The sequence below is a fragment of the Arachis ipaensis genome, chromosome B10 (assembly GCF_059453495.1).
Source record: "Arachis ipaensis isolate K30076 ecotype BB chromosome B10, ASM5945349v1, whole genome shotgun sequence".
NCBI classification, from domain to species: domain Eukaryota; kingdom Viridiplantae; phylum Streptophyta; class Magnoliopsida; order Fabales; family Fabaceae; genus Arachis; species Arachis ipaensis.
This window is the reverse complement of record NC_142435.1, coordinates 147,927,225-147,942,194: the sequence shown is the minus strand read 5'-3', so window position 1 is coordinate 147,942,194 and position 14,970 is coordinate 147,927,225. Positions and strand designations below refer to the sequence as shown.

The window sequence follows — 14,970 nt, the reverse complement described above, 5'->3', positions numbered from 1 at the left end:
TCAAAGAAAATTATATTAAAACATTACCTAAATTCCTAAATTTGATTATATGCTTTTCAAATTTCAATACTAATTCACTCTAATTGAGAACTCGGTAACTGAAGTCTCAATAAAATTAGATAAAGATATCTAAGCCAAAATCATACAAAAATTAAACATTTCTTCATTATGTTTTCTTAGCTAATAATAATGACACCATCAATAATAATAATAATAATAATAATAATAATAATAATAATAATAATAATAATAATAATAATAATAATCTATATCTATGAAGAACTCAAAATAAATGCAAGTGTTAATTCTAATCCCATTGCTTGCACAAATTAAGTTTACTTCTTTACACTCAAGAATGGTTTAAACATGAGCAGCACCCCAACTCCTTCAACAACATTAAGGATAAAGAATACCATATGCGTCCCTATTATTTAAAAAAAAAATGAATAAAAGATTTGTTAGCATAAATGAACCACACATTTAAATTACAGATAAATTATTTATCTTTTATTTATTAATATGTCAAACAAAAAGAACTTCAAACACATTATATTATTATTATTATTATTATTATTATTATTATTATTATTATTATTATTATTATTATACCAGGGAGAAAAGAGGCATCTAGTCGCTTCTGAGACCAAGTTAACCTACATGATAAAAAGAATAAAATAAGAAAATAATTATGAAATTCCATGATCCAAAATATTTCACTAATGAAACATTTGTAAACTCCAATTGGCCTGGTTACAATACAAACACACTAAAAAAACAAAAGAAATTACTATTAGAATATTTTGTATTAGCGACGGATTTTTTCGACAAACTTTTTTAAATTAGTGATAGATATTCTTGTTAGTGACGAATTAATGACGAATAATATCCGACGACATTAGTTACAATATAAACACATTCCAAACAAAAGGAATTACTATTAGAATTTTTTACATTAGCGACAGATTTTTCAACGAATTTTCTTAAATTAGCGACAGAAGTCGTCACTATTAGTGACAAAATTAATGACGAATAATATCCGACGAAAAAAATTTCGAGTGAAAGGGATACTCACAATGCACCACCTGCAGCTGGGCCAATTGTTTTGAATGCAGACATAGCAGTCATGGCAATGCCATTTGCTGCCCCTCTTTGATGTTGTTCCTGATCACAAATATTACCACAATCTCACAAGGATGGTATTTGAAATTAATAAAAAAATTGAAAATTATTTTATGTAAATCAAATCAAATTAATTAAAATAAAAATATAATTTTTTATTTGATTTATGATTAGTTATTTTATCTGGAATTTACCAAATTGATTCAAATCTTTATTTAACTTTATAAGTTTAGAAGTAAATTAAACATTTGACATATATATAAACAAAAGAAAAAGACAGAAAAAAAAATTTTTTTGAATGGAAGTCCATTGAATTTAGAAATGAAAAAATTTTATTTTTAATTTAAATTCCAAACAAACTATTTGATTACTGTCTCTGATCTTTTAATTGGCATTCCAAATTAAAGATACTCATATAAAACTAATAATCTCCACATTACCAGAAAAAAAGAATGTTAATAATGAAATGCTAACTTACCACTGCTCTATTTTGCAGAATGAACAAACCGGTTGCAATTGTTTCCTATCTCCAACAAAACAAACTCAATTAGAAAATAGGGATGTTAAACTATCCTAGATCTTTTGTAAAATTATTATATATAATTTCCTAAAAATATATTTAATGCATATTCTATACGAATAAACACTATTATTTATATAACTTCGAAATGCTAAAGAAATAGCCAATGAGTAATATCTCAAATGACATAGTCTCTTCATATTCAATTAAGAGGTTGCGGGTTCGAGTCTCCTATCTTTGGTAAAAAAAAAAAAAACGCTAAAGAAATATGAGTAATTGTGTACATATAATCTTTTACCACGTAATTAATTATAGGGTAAATGTCTTTTTTTATCTTTGATAATTTATTCGAAAAACAAAACACTTTTTTCACAATTCAAAAATCCTATCCGATTTCTAACCATTCAAATAATTGCTATATCGAAAATATTTGGTAACCAAAGAAAATCAGTCAAAAACAGTCATAACTTGCCTTATTTAGCATCCATTAATTGTTGCGATAATTAATTAATGCTAAATAAGGCAAGTTCTGGCTGTTTTTTTTTTTTTGTCTACCTAGCATTACCCGCTGGAGATCAACTAGACCAATTAATTAAACAATTAAGAACCGATTAAAGATTTTTCGAATTATGGAAGGTCACTGGTTAGGACCGGAATATTTAGTCTTAATTATTTTGGTTTCCCAAGGTATCTCCTAACTCGAAAGGAGAAGGACTAATTCGTCGTAGATCAGAGCTTTATTTAAGAGTTTATAGTTGGCCAATATGTTATTGCATGCACAAAGCGGACTAATAAACTAACTACTAGACCAACCCAACTTGATTATTTACTCTTAATTATATATTGCCTAAAAATATATAAGAATTTGTTGTTGTTTTTCACTTACAGTTGCAAGACTTTTAAGAATGGAAGCAGAACTTATAACTGCGTAGAGTGTGAAGCCTGATAACATTCTCATGAAAGGATAACTTTGCAACAATGGTATACTTAACACCTGCATAATATAAATTACAAGTATATATTATTTGAACATTATATTATTTATTGAATAAATGTTTAATTTGGTCATTTAAATTTTATGCATGAGTCAAATTAAATATTTTATATTTTTATAAATTGAATTGGTTAGAGATAATAAAATAAGAAGATACCATATTCAATTTAGAATTTTAAGGTATTGAAATAATAATGAATTTCTTATAATCTTATAAACTCTTTAATATTTCTTGTTTTTTTTTTTTTTTTTCCAATGTGAGATTAATCGTTCGCAGATGCTATTCAACATATTTACATGGGCAAACAATATAAATATAAAATAGGATAAAAACTAATTTGATTCATGTATAAAATTTGAAAGATTCATTCAACTAATTATTCCTTAGTGTGTCAAATACCAGCAGAAGAGAAAAGGAAAAAGAAAATGAGATAGAGAGATATTAGTTGTAATTTGTAAACATATACACCCATATTAGGTTAAATAAAATATTATTAATTTTATAAAAATAAAAAATAAAAAAATACTAATAAATCGGATAAGAGTAATATTACATAGTCAACAATTATTATCATTTTTTACAGTACTTGATGAGTAATAATTTATATTTATACTTACAAAAATTTTACACATAAAAAATATATAAATTATATTTATATTTATCAAAATTTACACACATAAATTAATACGATTTAAAATTGTTAGTCCAAAAATTTTTGGCCAATAATAATAATCGCAAGATTTGATTAAAAGAAAGCTAACCGCTGTGAGACGAGCAAGAGTAACGGGCCCACAGGTTTTTTGCACCATTGGGTATAGGGTTAGCTGGTATATTATAATAGCAATACCTGAATAATAATAATAATTAAGTGGGTAATTAATAAGTAAATTATATATGCATAAGAGCTATCTATGCATATGTGAAAAGATGTACCTGAAATTGCAAGAACAGTACCAACATTATCAGTTGTAAAATTCAAACCACCCAACCTTCGAGGACTAACAGCCCATAATGAGAATACCTAATAACAAGAAATTTGTTATATAATATAAGTAGGGGTGAACGCAGATAGGATCGGATCGGATATAGCCAAAATTTCGATTCGATCCGCACTAAAATCATCGAATCAGATTGAATCCAATATCCGCAGTTTTTAAGGTTGGATCCGATCCACACATTTGCGGATCGGATCGGATATCGGATATATCCGTAAAGCACAAAAAAAATATTTTTAAAAGCTTATTTTTATTAAAAACATATCAATAAAATTCATTTTTTCTATTCTTTTAAATATATTTACTCTTAAAATAATATTAAACATACTTTTCTTAAATAATAAATTAAAATAATACAATATATATGATCATTATTAGTTGAAATAAAATATAAAAAGAATATTTACTTATTTATTTCTTTATTTTGCGGATACGTGGATATGCGGATCAGATATGCGGATACCAACACGAAATCCGCAATCCGATCCGATTAGTGTGCGGATCTGATCCGATTCGATCTGAAAGCCTTGCGGATCGGATCCATATCCTCAATTTTCGGATTGAATTCGGATAAATACCGTGGATATGCGGATCAGATCCGATCCATGAACACCCTAAATATAAGAGATTTTGGAAGTGAACATTACAATTTACATAGTAACATTGTGGTCAACCTTCAACACACAAAAATATTCGAAATTCTTTAAAATAAATACATCTGAAGCTAAATTACAAGAAATATTCGACATTCAAACAAAACAAAAATTCATTTTTAATGGATTTCATATTAGACTTATTTGAAAATCTGTTATAACATCGACTAAAATTAACTGCTATAGTATTGATTTTTTAGTATTACTCATAATATAATTACCTCTAAAGAGTTAGCAACAATAACAACAACAATAATAATAATAATTACCTCTTGATAAGCAATGTCATGAAGTGAGAAAACACAGTAGACAATGACAGAGGACATTAAGGGCCAATTTTGGAAGATACTTTTTTCTTCTTCAGCTTCATCATCATTATTACTTCCAGCTTCTAAAGCTTCAGCTTTATCAATGGATTTATTGTTATCTTTGTGGTTGTGAAGTGTCTCCTATAGTGATCATTGCATGCACTACTTCAATTCAATATTTTATAATATTATTTGTGACTAATTTAACGAACAAAATATGGCACAAGTTAATTAATATACATACATACCGGAAGCCAAATGCATGCAATTGCTACCACAAATGCAAAAACTGATATTATGAAGCAGGGCAAGAAATATGGAAACCTACAACACAAGTTATTAGCAACATATTAAATTATTCAAGTTTATAATTAAATAAAAAAAACCTAAAAGAAACAAAAAACAAAAAAAATCCACTTACCTATCCCAAAAGGAATTCTTTGGAAATATATTTGGGTATTTCTCTACTGGCTGTAATACATAAATTTTCAAAATATTAGGAACGCATAATAATGTGGCATAGAATAATTAATCTTAATTAAAGTTGTTCTTTTTAATAAATATGCAAGGACAAAAGGGACTTTTTTTTCAAATAACATATATGTACAGAAGTAAATAATAATGTTACAAATAAGTCTAATTTACAGTGGTTATTCTAGCGATTTTAAAAAATCGTTGCTAAAAATAATACTTTATTTATTTTAAAGCAATTATCCAACTGTTACTATTATCGTCGCAATCTGTCGAAATAATTAATCTTAATTAAAATTGTTCTTTTTAATAAATATGCAAAGACAAAAGTCATTTTTTTTGTCAAATAACATATATGTAGGTAAGTAAATAATAATGTTACAAATAACTCTGCTTTTTGCCGTGATTATTCTAGCGATTTATAAAACCGTCGTTAAAAATTTAACAGCATTTTATTTTAAAATGATTATCCAACCGTCGCTATTATCGTCACAATCTACCGATAATATATGTACACAAAAATATGTTCAAATAAATAAATAAATAAAATAATTATATAATAATTACCTGAGCAAGATAACCTCCCAATGCTGGTCCAACGACTAAACCTACTCCCCAAGCTGCAACAACCTGAAATTATATCAAACTTAAACTAATTAATAATTATTACTATGATGATGATGATGGATATACCAACTTCTAAAAATCATGTTTTATTAGTGATACGTACGGTTGAGAGTCCAATAGCTTGGTGTTCTTCTCTGCAAATCTCAGTAGCATAAGCCTGTTCATATGTGATTTAATTTCTAATAATAATTGAGCTTTGAATATATAAAACAATAATGAATATAATAATATTGATGAGTAATAAGAAAAAAAATGGTACTTTTATTGGTCCAAGCAAACCATTTAAACTTCCAAGTAGAAATCTCATGCTAATAGCCATCCAAAGATTTGTGCTGAGGCCAAATAATGTGTTGAATATCACACTGCATGCAACATTATTATATTGTTATTTGTTTAATAGTAAAAGTCATTTGATTTATTTAAAGATATTTAACTTTCTTTGCACTAATTAATAACACCACTATTTAGTAATAATTAGAGTACACCAAATATATAAATTAAACATTTAATTTAAGGTGAAGAAAGAATAAAAAGTTAATTTAGAAATTTTTTTAATGAAAATATTCTGTAAACACAAAAGATGGCCACCATGTATTTATATATATGTTTCACATATTTTTCTAATAGAAGTAATTAACTTAAAAAATAAATAAAATTTTCATTGCTGAATAATCACATTTTTTGTAATAGAATAATATCACATTTAATTATATGGTTTATGACGAATTTTGATTATAAATATTAATATAATGCCATTTAAATGAGTGAGTGATTTCTAGAATTTATATAGTATTGGTATTCTTAATATATGTTTTTTTTTTTTGAAACAAAGAAGCTCAACACAAACGTGGAGCGGAACACACAGACAACGACACAAATTATAGACTCTACATAAAATTAAAAACAAGCTATCCCAGTGTTATCTCCGGCATTGCCATCAACAACCAAAGGGATCTTCACACCTCCACTCTCTGTAGTTTAGTAGTGACAAGTTGATGATGTCTCCAACACATTTAGCTTTATTCTGAAACAACCTCCGATTCCTTTCTAACCAGATATTCCATACAATTGCGAAGAAGCTTACGAACCACTTTTTTCTCACCTCTTTTCTACTAGTAGCACCTGTCCAGCTTAGAAAATGTTCCTTCAGAGAACCTGGCATTGACCACGATTGGCCGAAATCGGATAACCAAGCACACCACACCTGCCAAGAGAATTCGCATCCCAGGAACAAGTGGTGGACATATTCAACTTCCTTGGAGCATAATACACACATATTCTCATCTTGATTAAGAATACCGAGTCGAGACAATCTTTCCTTAGTGTTCACTCTGCCTATCAAAACAAACCAAGCAAACAGCTCAACTCTTGGAGGGACTAAACCTTTCCAAATAGTCTTGGTGAAGCTATAGCTTGTTATGTCATCCGGGAGTGTTTCCGCCTGCAACACCTGCACAAATGAGTTAGTAGAAAAAATACCTTGTCTGTCAAATTTCTATACAACTCTATCCTCTTTTCCTATGGACAGTTTAACCGGTCTCAGGGTATCATGTAATTGGTTCACCATTTTCAACTCCCACTGGAATAACTCATGCCTCCATTGGAAGTTCCAAATCCACTCAAGTCCATCTCAAAACCCACAAATCCCTATGGTTGATCCTTTTTGAGCTGAAACCGAGAAGAGCCTTGGAAACCTATCCTTAAGAACTCCACAACTGAGCCAGACGTCTTCCCAAAAGTGAGTTTTTCTGCCATCACCAATCTCCATAGTTAAGCCAGTTATCATCTTATCTCTGATATGTTGCTCCTTAACCTGTAGCTGGCATATGTCCTTCCATGGGCCCCCTTTAGTGGGTAAAGTCTGGGTAGATAAAAGCTTATTAGGAGAGAGATTGTTACACGAGCAGACCACCTTCTTCCACAGAGAGCACTCCTCTTTTGAGAATCTCCACCACCACTTAAAAAGAAGAGCAGTATTCCTAACCATAGCATTGCCAACTCCTAACCCCCCTAGTTTCTTTGGGGCCTGGACTATGTCCCACTTAACCAACGCCATCCTGTTCCTACCGTCTTCCTTGCTCCATAAGAACCTTCTCTGTAGGGAGATCAACTTTTCTGCAACCGCTTTAGGCATCTTGTATAAGCTTAAGTAGTATACTGGCAGGCTACTTAGTACTGCTTTTATGAGGACCAACTTTCCCGCTTTGTTGAGTATCTTAGACTTCCACAAGCTAAGCTTTTCCTCCACTTTGTCTAAGATTGGCTTCCAGGTTTTAACCAGCCTCGAATTGGCTCCTAAGGGGATTCCAAGGTATCTGATCGGGAGAGTCGCCGCCTTGCATCCCAATAGGCTACACGTACTCCGAGCCCACTGTTGGTCACAATTGATGGGGATCAAGCTGGATTTATCAAAATTGATACTCAGCCCCGACATAACCTCAAAACATCGTAGAAGTCTCTTATAATTCGTAATAGTCTCCTCATCTGGCGGGCATAATAGCACCGTATCATCAGCAAACTGGAGATGTGATAGTTCTATATTGTCTCGCCCAACAAACAGTGGAGCTATCCTTCCGTTCCTAACTGCCTCTCCAATCATCCTATGTAATACATCAACTATAAGCACAAATAAGAATGGAGATAGCGGGTCACCTTGTCTCAGTCCTCTTTCCATCTTGAACGGCTTCGTTGGTGAGCCGTTTACTAACACCGACATAGAGGTTGTGGTGATACACTCCATAACCCACTCTCTCCATCTTCGCCCAAATCCCATCTTCTGCAACACAATGTCCACAAAACTCCACTTGACCATATTATATGCCTTTTGAAAATCAAGCTTGATTATTGCCGCTTCCTTTTTCATCCTCTTAAGCCAATGTACTGTTTCACAGGAAATAAGCGCCCCATCATGTATTTTCCGCCCTTTAACAAAAACACTCTGAGTTTCTCCAACCAGATCTGGCATGATTGATCTCATTCTCCTGACCAGAACCTTCGAAATCACTTTATACACACAGCCAACCATACTAATTGGTCGAAGATCCTTTATCTCCTTCGCTCCAATGAATTTTGGTGCCAAGGCAACCCAAGTGATGTTAGCATCCGTTGGTAGCTTAGATGTTTGAAAGAAACCCAATACAGCTGCCGTGAACTCAGCCCCAATCTCGTCCCAGCACTTCTTGATGAAGTTCATGTTGTAACCGTCACTTCCAGGTGCCCTAGTTGATTCACAATCCCATACCGCCTCTCTAATCTCCTCAACCGACGGCAGTACCTCCAGAGCTGCATCATCCTCGCCATTTATCACCTCCACCAGACTATCCCTAAAACCCACTGTAGGTGACTTTTCTTGATGATATAAATTCTTGTAAAACTATCGAATAGCAATTTTTATTCTAGCCTGGTTTCTTACCATTCTCCCATTTATCACCAAACCATCCAGCCTGTTATTCCTTCTCCTTGTTGAGGCTATATTATGGAAATACCTGGTGTTTCTGTCCATGTCCTTCGCAAGTCGTGAACGTGACATCTGTTTCCAATGCAATTTCTTTCTGGCATACCACTTCTCACAGCAAGTCACTAGCGCCTTTCTTCTAGCTTCCACTGTTCCATCATATACTTAATCTCTTCCTCAAACCTCATGATTTTCCTATCCATGTCACCAAAGTTGTCTCTGTGCCATCTCCCCAGAGGACCCGTTAAAGCCTTCAGTTTATCAGTAAAATGCATCTCTCCTAAGCCTCTCCATTCCTCCTTAACCATTCTGAGGAAGCCTTCATGTGTAAACCACGAGTCCAAACTTCGTAATGGTCTAGGACCGTACCTCAATCTTGTATCCTCAACTATCAGTGGACAGTGATCTGACAATCCTCTAGGCCCTCCTCTTAGACGGATCTCAGGAAACTGTTCAACCCATTCTAGATCCACCAGCACTCTGTCAATCCGACTACATGAGCGACCTCTGAACCACGTAAATTTACGGTCATTAAGCGGTAGGTCCACCAGGTGCATTTTTTGAACCCAATTTCTAAATTCTTCAGCAGACGCTGGTAAGCTAATAGCATCTTTTCTCTCCTCTACTTGTACAATTTCATTAAAATCACCCATAAAACAACAAGGGACCTGACATAACCCGGAAATATATCTCAATTCCTCCCACACAGCAAGTTTTTCATCCCTAGTATAAGCCCCATAAACCAATACGAAAGCACAGTTGAAATTATTCGTCCTTATCTTTCCTTCCACACATAACCATCTCTCCCCTTTGTGACTATTACTCATTTCAAAAATCATTTCATCCCATAACAATAGCAACCCACCCGATGCACCGTCAGACTCAACATATTCCCATCCAACATTATCACACCCCCACATATTTGCCACATCAAACTTTGTAATTACTTGCCTTTTAGTCTCTATCAATCCTAACATGTGAATCTTAAATTTTTTCCTCAGATCTTTAATCATTCTCATCTTCCCATCTCCCCTCAACCCCCTAATATTCCATGAACTAAAGATCATTTAGTAGGATTATTACACACCTTTTTATTGTTTTTGGGTCTGCTTCTTCTTACTTTCGCCTTTTGTTTCGCCAGCCTTCTTCTCTGGGCAATTTCTTCATTTTGGGCTTGGAGGATGGCCATGATGTCCTCCTCTTCGTCAAGCAACACTGCATCAGACTCTACTGCTATTTCCCAAGTCTTCTTATTTTCTAACAACTGCTCCTCTAGTATCGCATACTGGTTCTCACCCGTTTCCTCATTTTTATCCTCGATGAATTCTTTTATTTGTATATTCCCATAAACATTGCCATCTTGTACTTGCTTCCTCTTATTCAACTTCGTTACAGGGCCTCCATTTACAGTCTCAGCATCTACTTCTTCTACGATATCCCCTTCTCTGTTTTGAGGAATATTCATAGCCTTGAGCTCCCCATCAGATTCGGATTCCCCATCAATATCCCCCTCATTCCCATCATCACTGGCCTCCCCAGCATCGTGCGCATCTACATGGTTGTTATCATCCTTCTCAGACCCTCCAATCCTTCCAATAACCCTCTCACCCGGATTTATCACGATTTCCTCAGCCACCAAACCCTCGGGATCGCCACTTGCAATTTGCATCGCCTTCCTAGTCACCGCCCCATCCCTCATCGTGTCTAGGAGTCACTGAGAACCTTCAACGTTGCTCGCGGCCTCATGGCTTCCACGGTTCAACTCTCGGCGACGGTCACTGACGCCGTATCCATCACCATTCACAATCTGAACATCACCATCTCTACCCTGAACCGAGCCTGAACTTGGCTGCCTTGGTGTTGATCTGCACGCGTTGTCCTGGCAGTCGCGGATCACGTCACGGAAGTCCTCCACTTGCCGTGTACCTCGTCCCTGGGTCTGCGCAGCATCTCCACCCTCCAGCAGGGGAAGCGCAGCTGATGCGTCTTGGCCTGGTCGGGTCAGCACCTGCTTGCACCTTCTCCCCCGACCCGGTTTCAACAGACCCGGCCCTGTCAACAGATTTGTCCCAGCATTCGTCCAATTAATGATTATTCTTAAATATATGTTATTCTGGCCTTCATTAATGATTCGGGTTCAGTCGCAAGTCACCAATCGACAAGTCCACTGACCCAGATCAAGAGACGACCCGTGCATCACCTCTCATTCTACGAAAAATTTGGACAACTAACAGAAACTTTTATGCAGGTGGATCTGATCACAAGAAATCTACTCGAACACAGAGTATAAATAGGGAATGATCTATCACTTTTAGAGATACGTCACCCTAACTTTAATTGGCAGCCTATTCATACAAACTCTAAATTTAACATCGGAGTATCCTTGCAGGTGGCCCTTCGCCAACACGCCGACGCAGAGGCCGAACGCACAAACATATGTATTTTGGTCTAAGAATAATTTATAATAATTTGAATGAAGACAGATGTAAAATGTAATAATTATATATACTTACACAGTAATAACACCAAAAATAATAACGGGTTTTCTACCATAACGATCAGATACCATTCCCCATAATATAGATGTTAGAGCTCTCCCCAGCATGAATGAAGATCCTACAACATTTTTTTATATATATATATCAGGATCTAATAAACAAATTAAATTAAACATAATTAAAAAGATAGTATATATATATCATGCTAGTATATCTTATACTATAGTGACTATAGTAATGATAATATTTTAAAAAATATTATTAAAATTAAAGTAATACTTGCATAATTATCAAAATTATTATAAACATAAGCATATTAGAATCGACTTATATAATAATAATAATAGTATAAGTAAGTTAATTAGGACAATCGTACCTACATAACCAGCATAGGAACTGATATCTTCCTCTCTTTCTGCAATATGAAAATCTTTTACCTAAAATTATTAAATATTTATTAGTAATGCGTAGAAATTGTTATTGTACGATTTAATTATTAATATCCGTTAATTAATTTATGCAATATTTCATCGGAGGGTAAGGTGTCATATAAAAACAAAAAACTTTGATGTAATCATAATAAAAAAAAACACAAATGATTAGCATTGCGGCCTGTAAAAATAAGGAAAAAGTAATGTACTAATGTGACACATAAAATTATTTATATATTTTTACCTATTTATTAAAATTTGGAAGGAAATTAATTTAGTATATAAAAAATTTTATGATAAAAAACTTAAAAGTTGAGTAAATATTTAATTCAAATTTTCTATCTTTTTTTACAAAAGGTTGCATAATCTTAACAAAAAAAGTTAAATAATAAATGAACTCCTAATAATTCTCATTTTAAGATATATTAATCATTTTCTAATTAAAATCGAGATAGACATACATTCATGATTTTTTTTTTTTGGGCCTTGGTAAGTAATTCTTTGTTCATTATAAAGGGGACCTCCAAAAAAAAAGATAAGAACAACACTACTTCATTATTATTAAATCAGAGCATGCTTCACATGTTTTTGGAGGTACACAAAATTCAACTTTTTTTCCAAAAAGTAGAAAATAAAAAAATAAATTCAACTCACCATGAAATAAACAAATGGAAAGAGAGAACATACAGGCAGCGCTGCAACAAATAGAAGAAAAATTAATTAAACACATCATAAACTCAGAAAAAAATATCCATGTAAAAAAAAAAGAAAAACTCAAAAAAAATATTAAATCAATTTGAAATTTTTTTTTCGTCGTCTAATCATATTCAATTTTTTTAAATAACTGCATCAAAAAATTAAATCTTTCAAAAAAAAATTCGTTTAAATTATTAGAATGAAATTAAAGATAACATATATTTGAAATTAAATAAAAACTCAAGTACAGTTAATTTTATGATAAAACAGAAAAGAATTAAGGGAGAAAATGACAACTAGGTCTCTGACCTTTTGTTCTGCAGACATTTTTATCCATGACCATTGAAAAATACTTTTAAGTTATTGACATTCACAAAACTTGAACGGATCAGTCCCTGACGGAGACATTTGGACGGATCAGTCCCTGACGGAAGCATTTGGACGGAGGGACTGATCCATCCAAGTTTTGTGAATGTCAAGGATTTAAAAGTATTTTTTAATGATCAATGACAAAAATGTCCGCGGGACAAAATGTTAGGTACCTATTTGTCCTTTTCTCGGATTAAGGCAGAGAAAGAAGAAAGAATTGAAGAAAGTGACGATGATATATGAGAAGAGAAATGATTAGAAAGCTTACTTCCACATAAGACTGCAAGCCATATATAAAGAAGATTCCGAATTGAGATTCCATTTGTGAGGTGTTTGGCTTTATCAACCTTGCAACCAGGGCAATTCTCATAATACACTTCTTCTTTCTTCACCAATAATAATGCTTCTCTAATGTTATTATTATTCCCATCTTCCATTGATGAAGATTTCAAGAGTAACAGTGCTGTCAGCTGTGGACTCACCTTGCTCTCAGATTTTTATAGCACCAATCATGCAACTACTCTACTCTTAATAATTCTTAAGTAAGGTCTATTATTTATTTATCTCTTTAGATTTTTTATTAGATTTATATAATTTAAATATTTATAAGTATATTTTTATATTAAATAAAAAAATTTAATTATTTTTTTTAGTTGCTATGTTTTTGAAAAATACAATAATTTTACAATATTTATTTCTAAAATGTTCCATAATTTTATTTAGACCAAATATAATAATAAATATTTTGTATTTTAATAAAATAGTTATAACAAAGATTTATTTGACAATTATTATTAAATATAGGTATTTAATTATAAAAACATAATTAAAATTTTGATAAAATTATTAGAAAAGACAAAATAATAAAATAAACTATGGAATTTGATGTGTGAATTTTGGTATATTTGACCAAGTAAAACTTTTATTCAAACATGGTTACCAAATTATTTGCCTTCGTAATAACGGAAGTGGCAGCTGTATGATTGTATCCACGTCACACATTTGTGACATGACAAAAATATTTCTGACATATGTCAATTTTTCGTTAATAATAATGGAGTACCATTGTTGTTTCCTTTTAAAAACTAATTGTTGACTCGAGAGAAACTCTCTTAGAAATTTTTAATTTACTTAAATAAATTCATTTGAAATTGTGTGGAAAATTACAAGGTTGAGTTGAGAGTAACCACATAAATATAGGTATGGTCAAAATTTTGAGGTAAATAACCTTATTTGGTGGGTGTAAAATAGTATCAATCTTAAGCAACAAATTAACAATAAATGGAGAAAGTGAAAAAGAATTGAAATAACTACAGTAGAATGAAGAAGAAAATGAAAAAAAAATGATTGAAAAGAAATCAGGAGAGAAGAGTGTTGTGATGATGAATTTTTTTATTCTAATTAAATTATATATCATAAGAACTTCACACTATACTATATAGTTTATATAGCTGTACAAAAAGTGTGAAAACAAAAAAAATAACAAATTATATATTAACTAATCCTAACAAATTAGTCAACTAAACAATTTAACAAACAAACAAAAATATACTAACAAATTTTTTATATTTAAAAATATTATTTTCAACATATATATTAACTAACAGTGGGAATGGTCTCTTGTTCTCTTTCTAGTAATGTAGAGAATTTGAATTTGTAAAATGTCTATCTTGGTTAACAACATGTTGACTTAGCTTAAACAAATGTAAGGAAGTCTCAATGGTCATTTAAAGTAGCTAAATTTATATATAAAAAAAATATTATATACACAAAAATTAGTCAATTAAATATTTGAAATGATCTCTTAAATTTATAATTTTTATTATTTTAATTT

General features: G+C 31.9%; 1 protein-coding gene across 1 annotated transcript; it reads right to left on the bottom strand.

The window, feature by feature from the left end:
- Positions 1 to 202: 202 nt before the first annotated feature.
- Positions 203 to 13,678, bottom strand: LOC110268503 (protein ZINC INDUCED FACILITATOR-LIKE 1). Its single transcript, XM_088486067.1, has 17 exons — positions 13,405 to 13,678; positions 12,726 to 12,766; positions 12,017 to 12,077; positions 11,656 to 11,758; positions 5,948 to 6,050; positions 5,792 to 5,845; positions 5,629 to 5,691; positions 5,012 to 5,061; positions 4,839 to 4,914; positions 4,552 to 4,731; positions 3,568 to 3,655; positions 3,396 to 3,481; positions 2,526 to 2,633; positions 1,598 to 1,642; positions 1,073 to 1,161; positions 610 to 653; positions 203 to 424 (listed from the first exon to the last, which is right to left on the bottom strand). The coding sequence occupies exons 1-17, from the start codon at positions 13,571 to 13,573 to the stop codon at positions 336 to 338; spliced, it is 1,449 nt and encodes a 482-aa protein (XP_088342193.1). The 5' UTR covers positions 13,574 to 13,678; the 3' UTR covers positions 203 to 335.
- Positions 13,679 to 14,970: the final 1,292 nt, after the last annotated feature.

Excerpts from the sequence above, each read along its gene's own strand:
- LOC110268503 (XM_088486067.1), bottom strand. The coding sequence starts at position 13,573 with ATGGAAGATGGGAATAATAATAACATTAGAGAAGCATTATTATTGGTG. Across the intron at positions 12,078-12,725 it reads TTCCATTTGTTTATTTCATG|GTAAAAGATTTTCATATTGC; the intron begins GTGAGTTGAATT and ends TAATAATTTTAG. Across the intron at positions 6,051-11,655 it reads ATTTTTGGTGTTATTACTGT|TGTGATATTCAACACATTAT; the intron begins GTAAGTATATAT and ends TGTTGCATGCAG.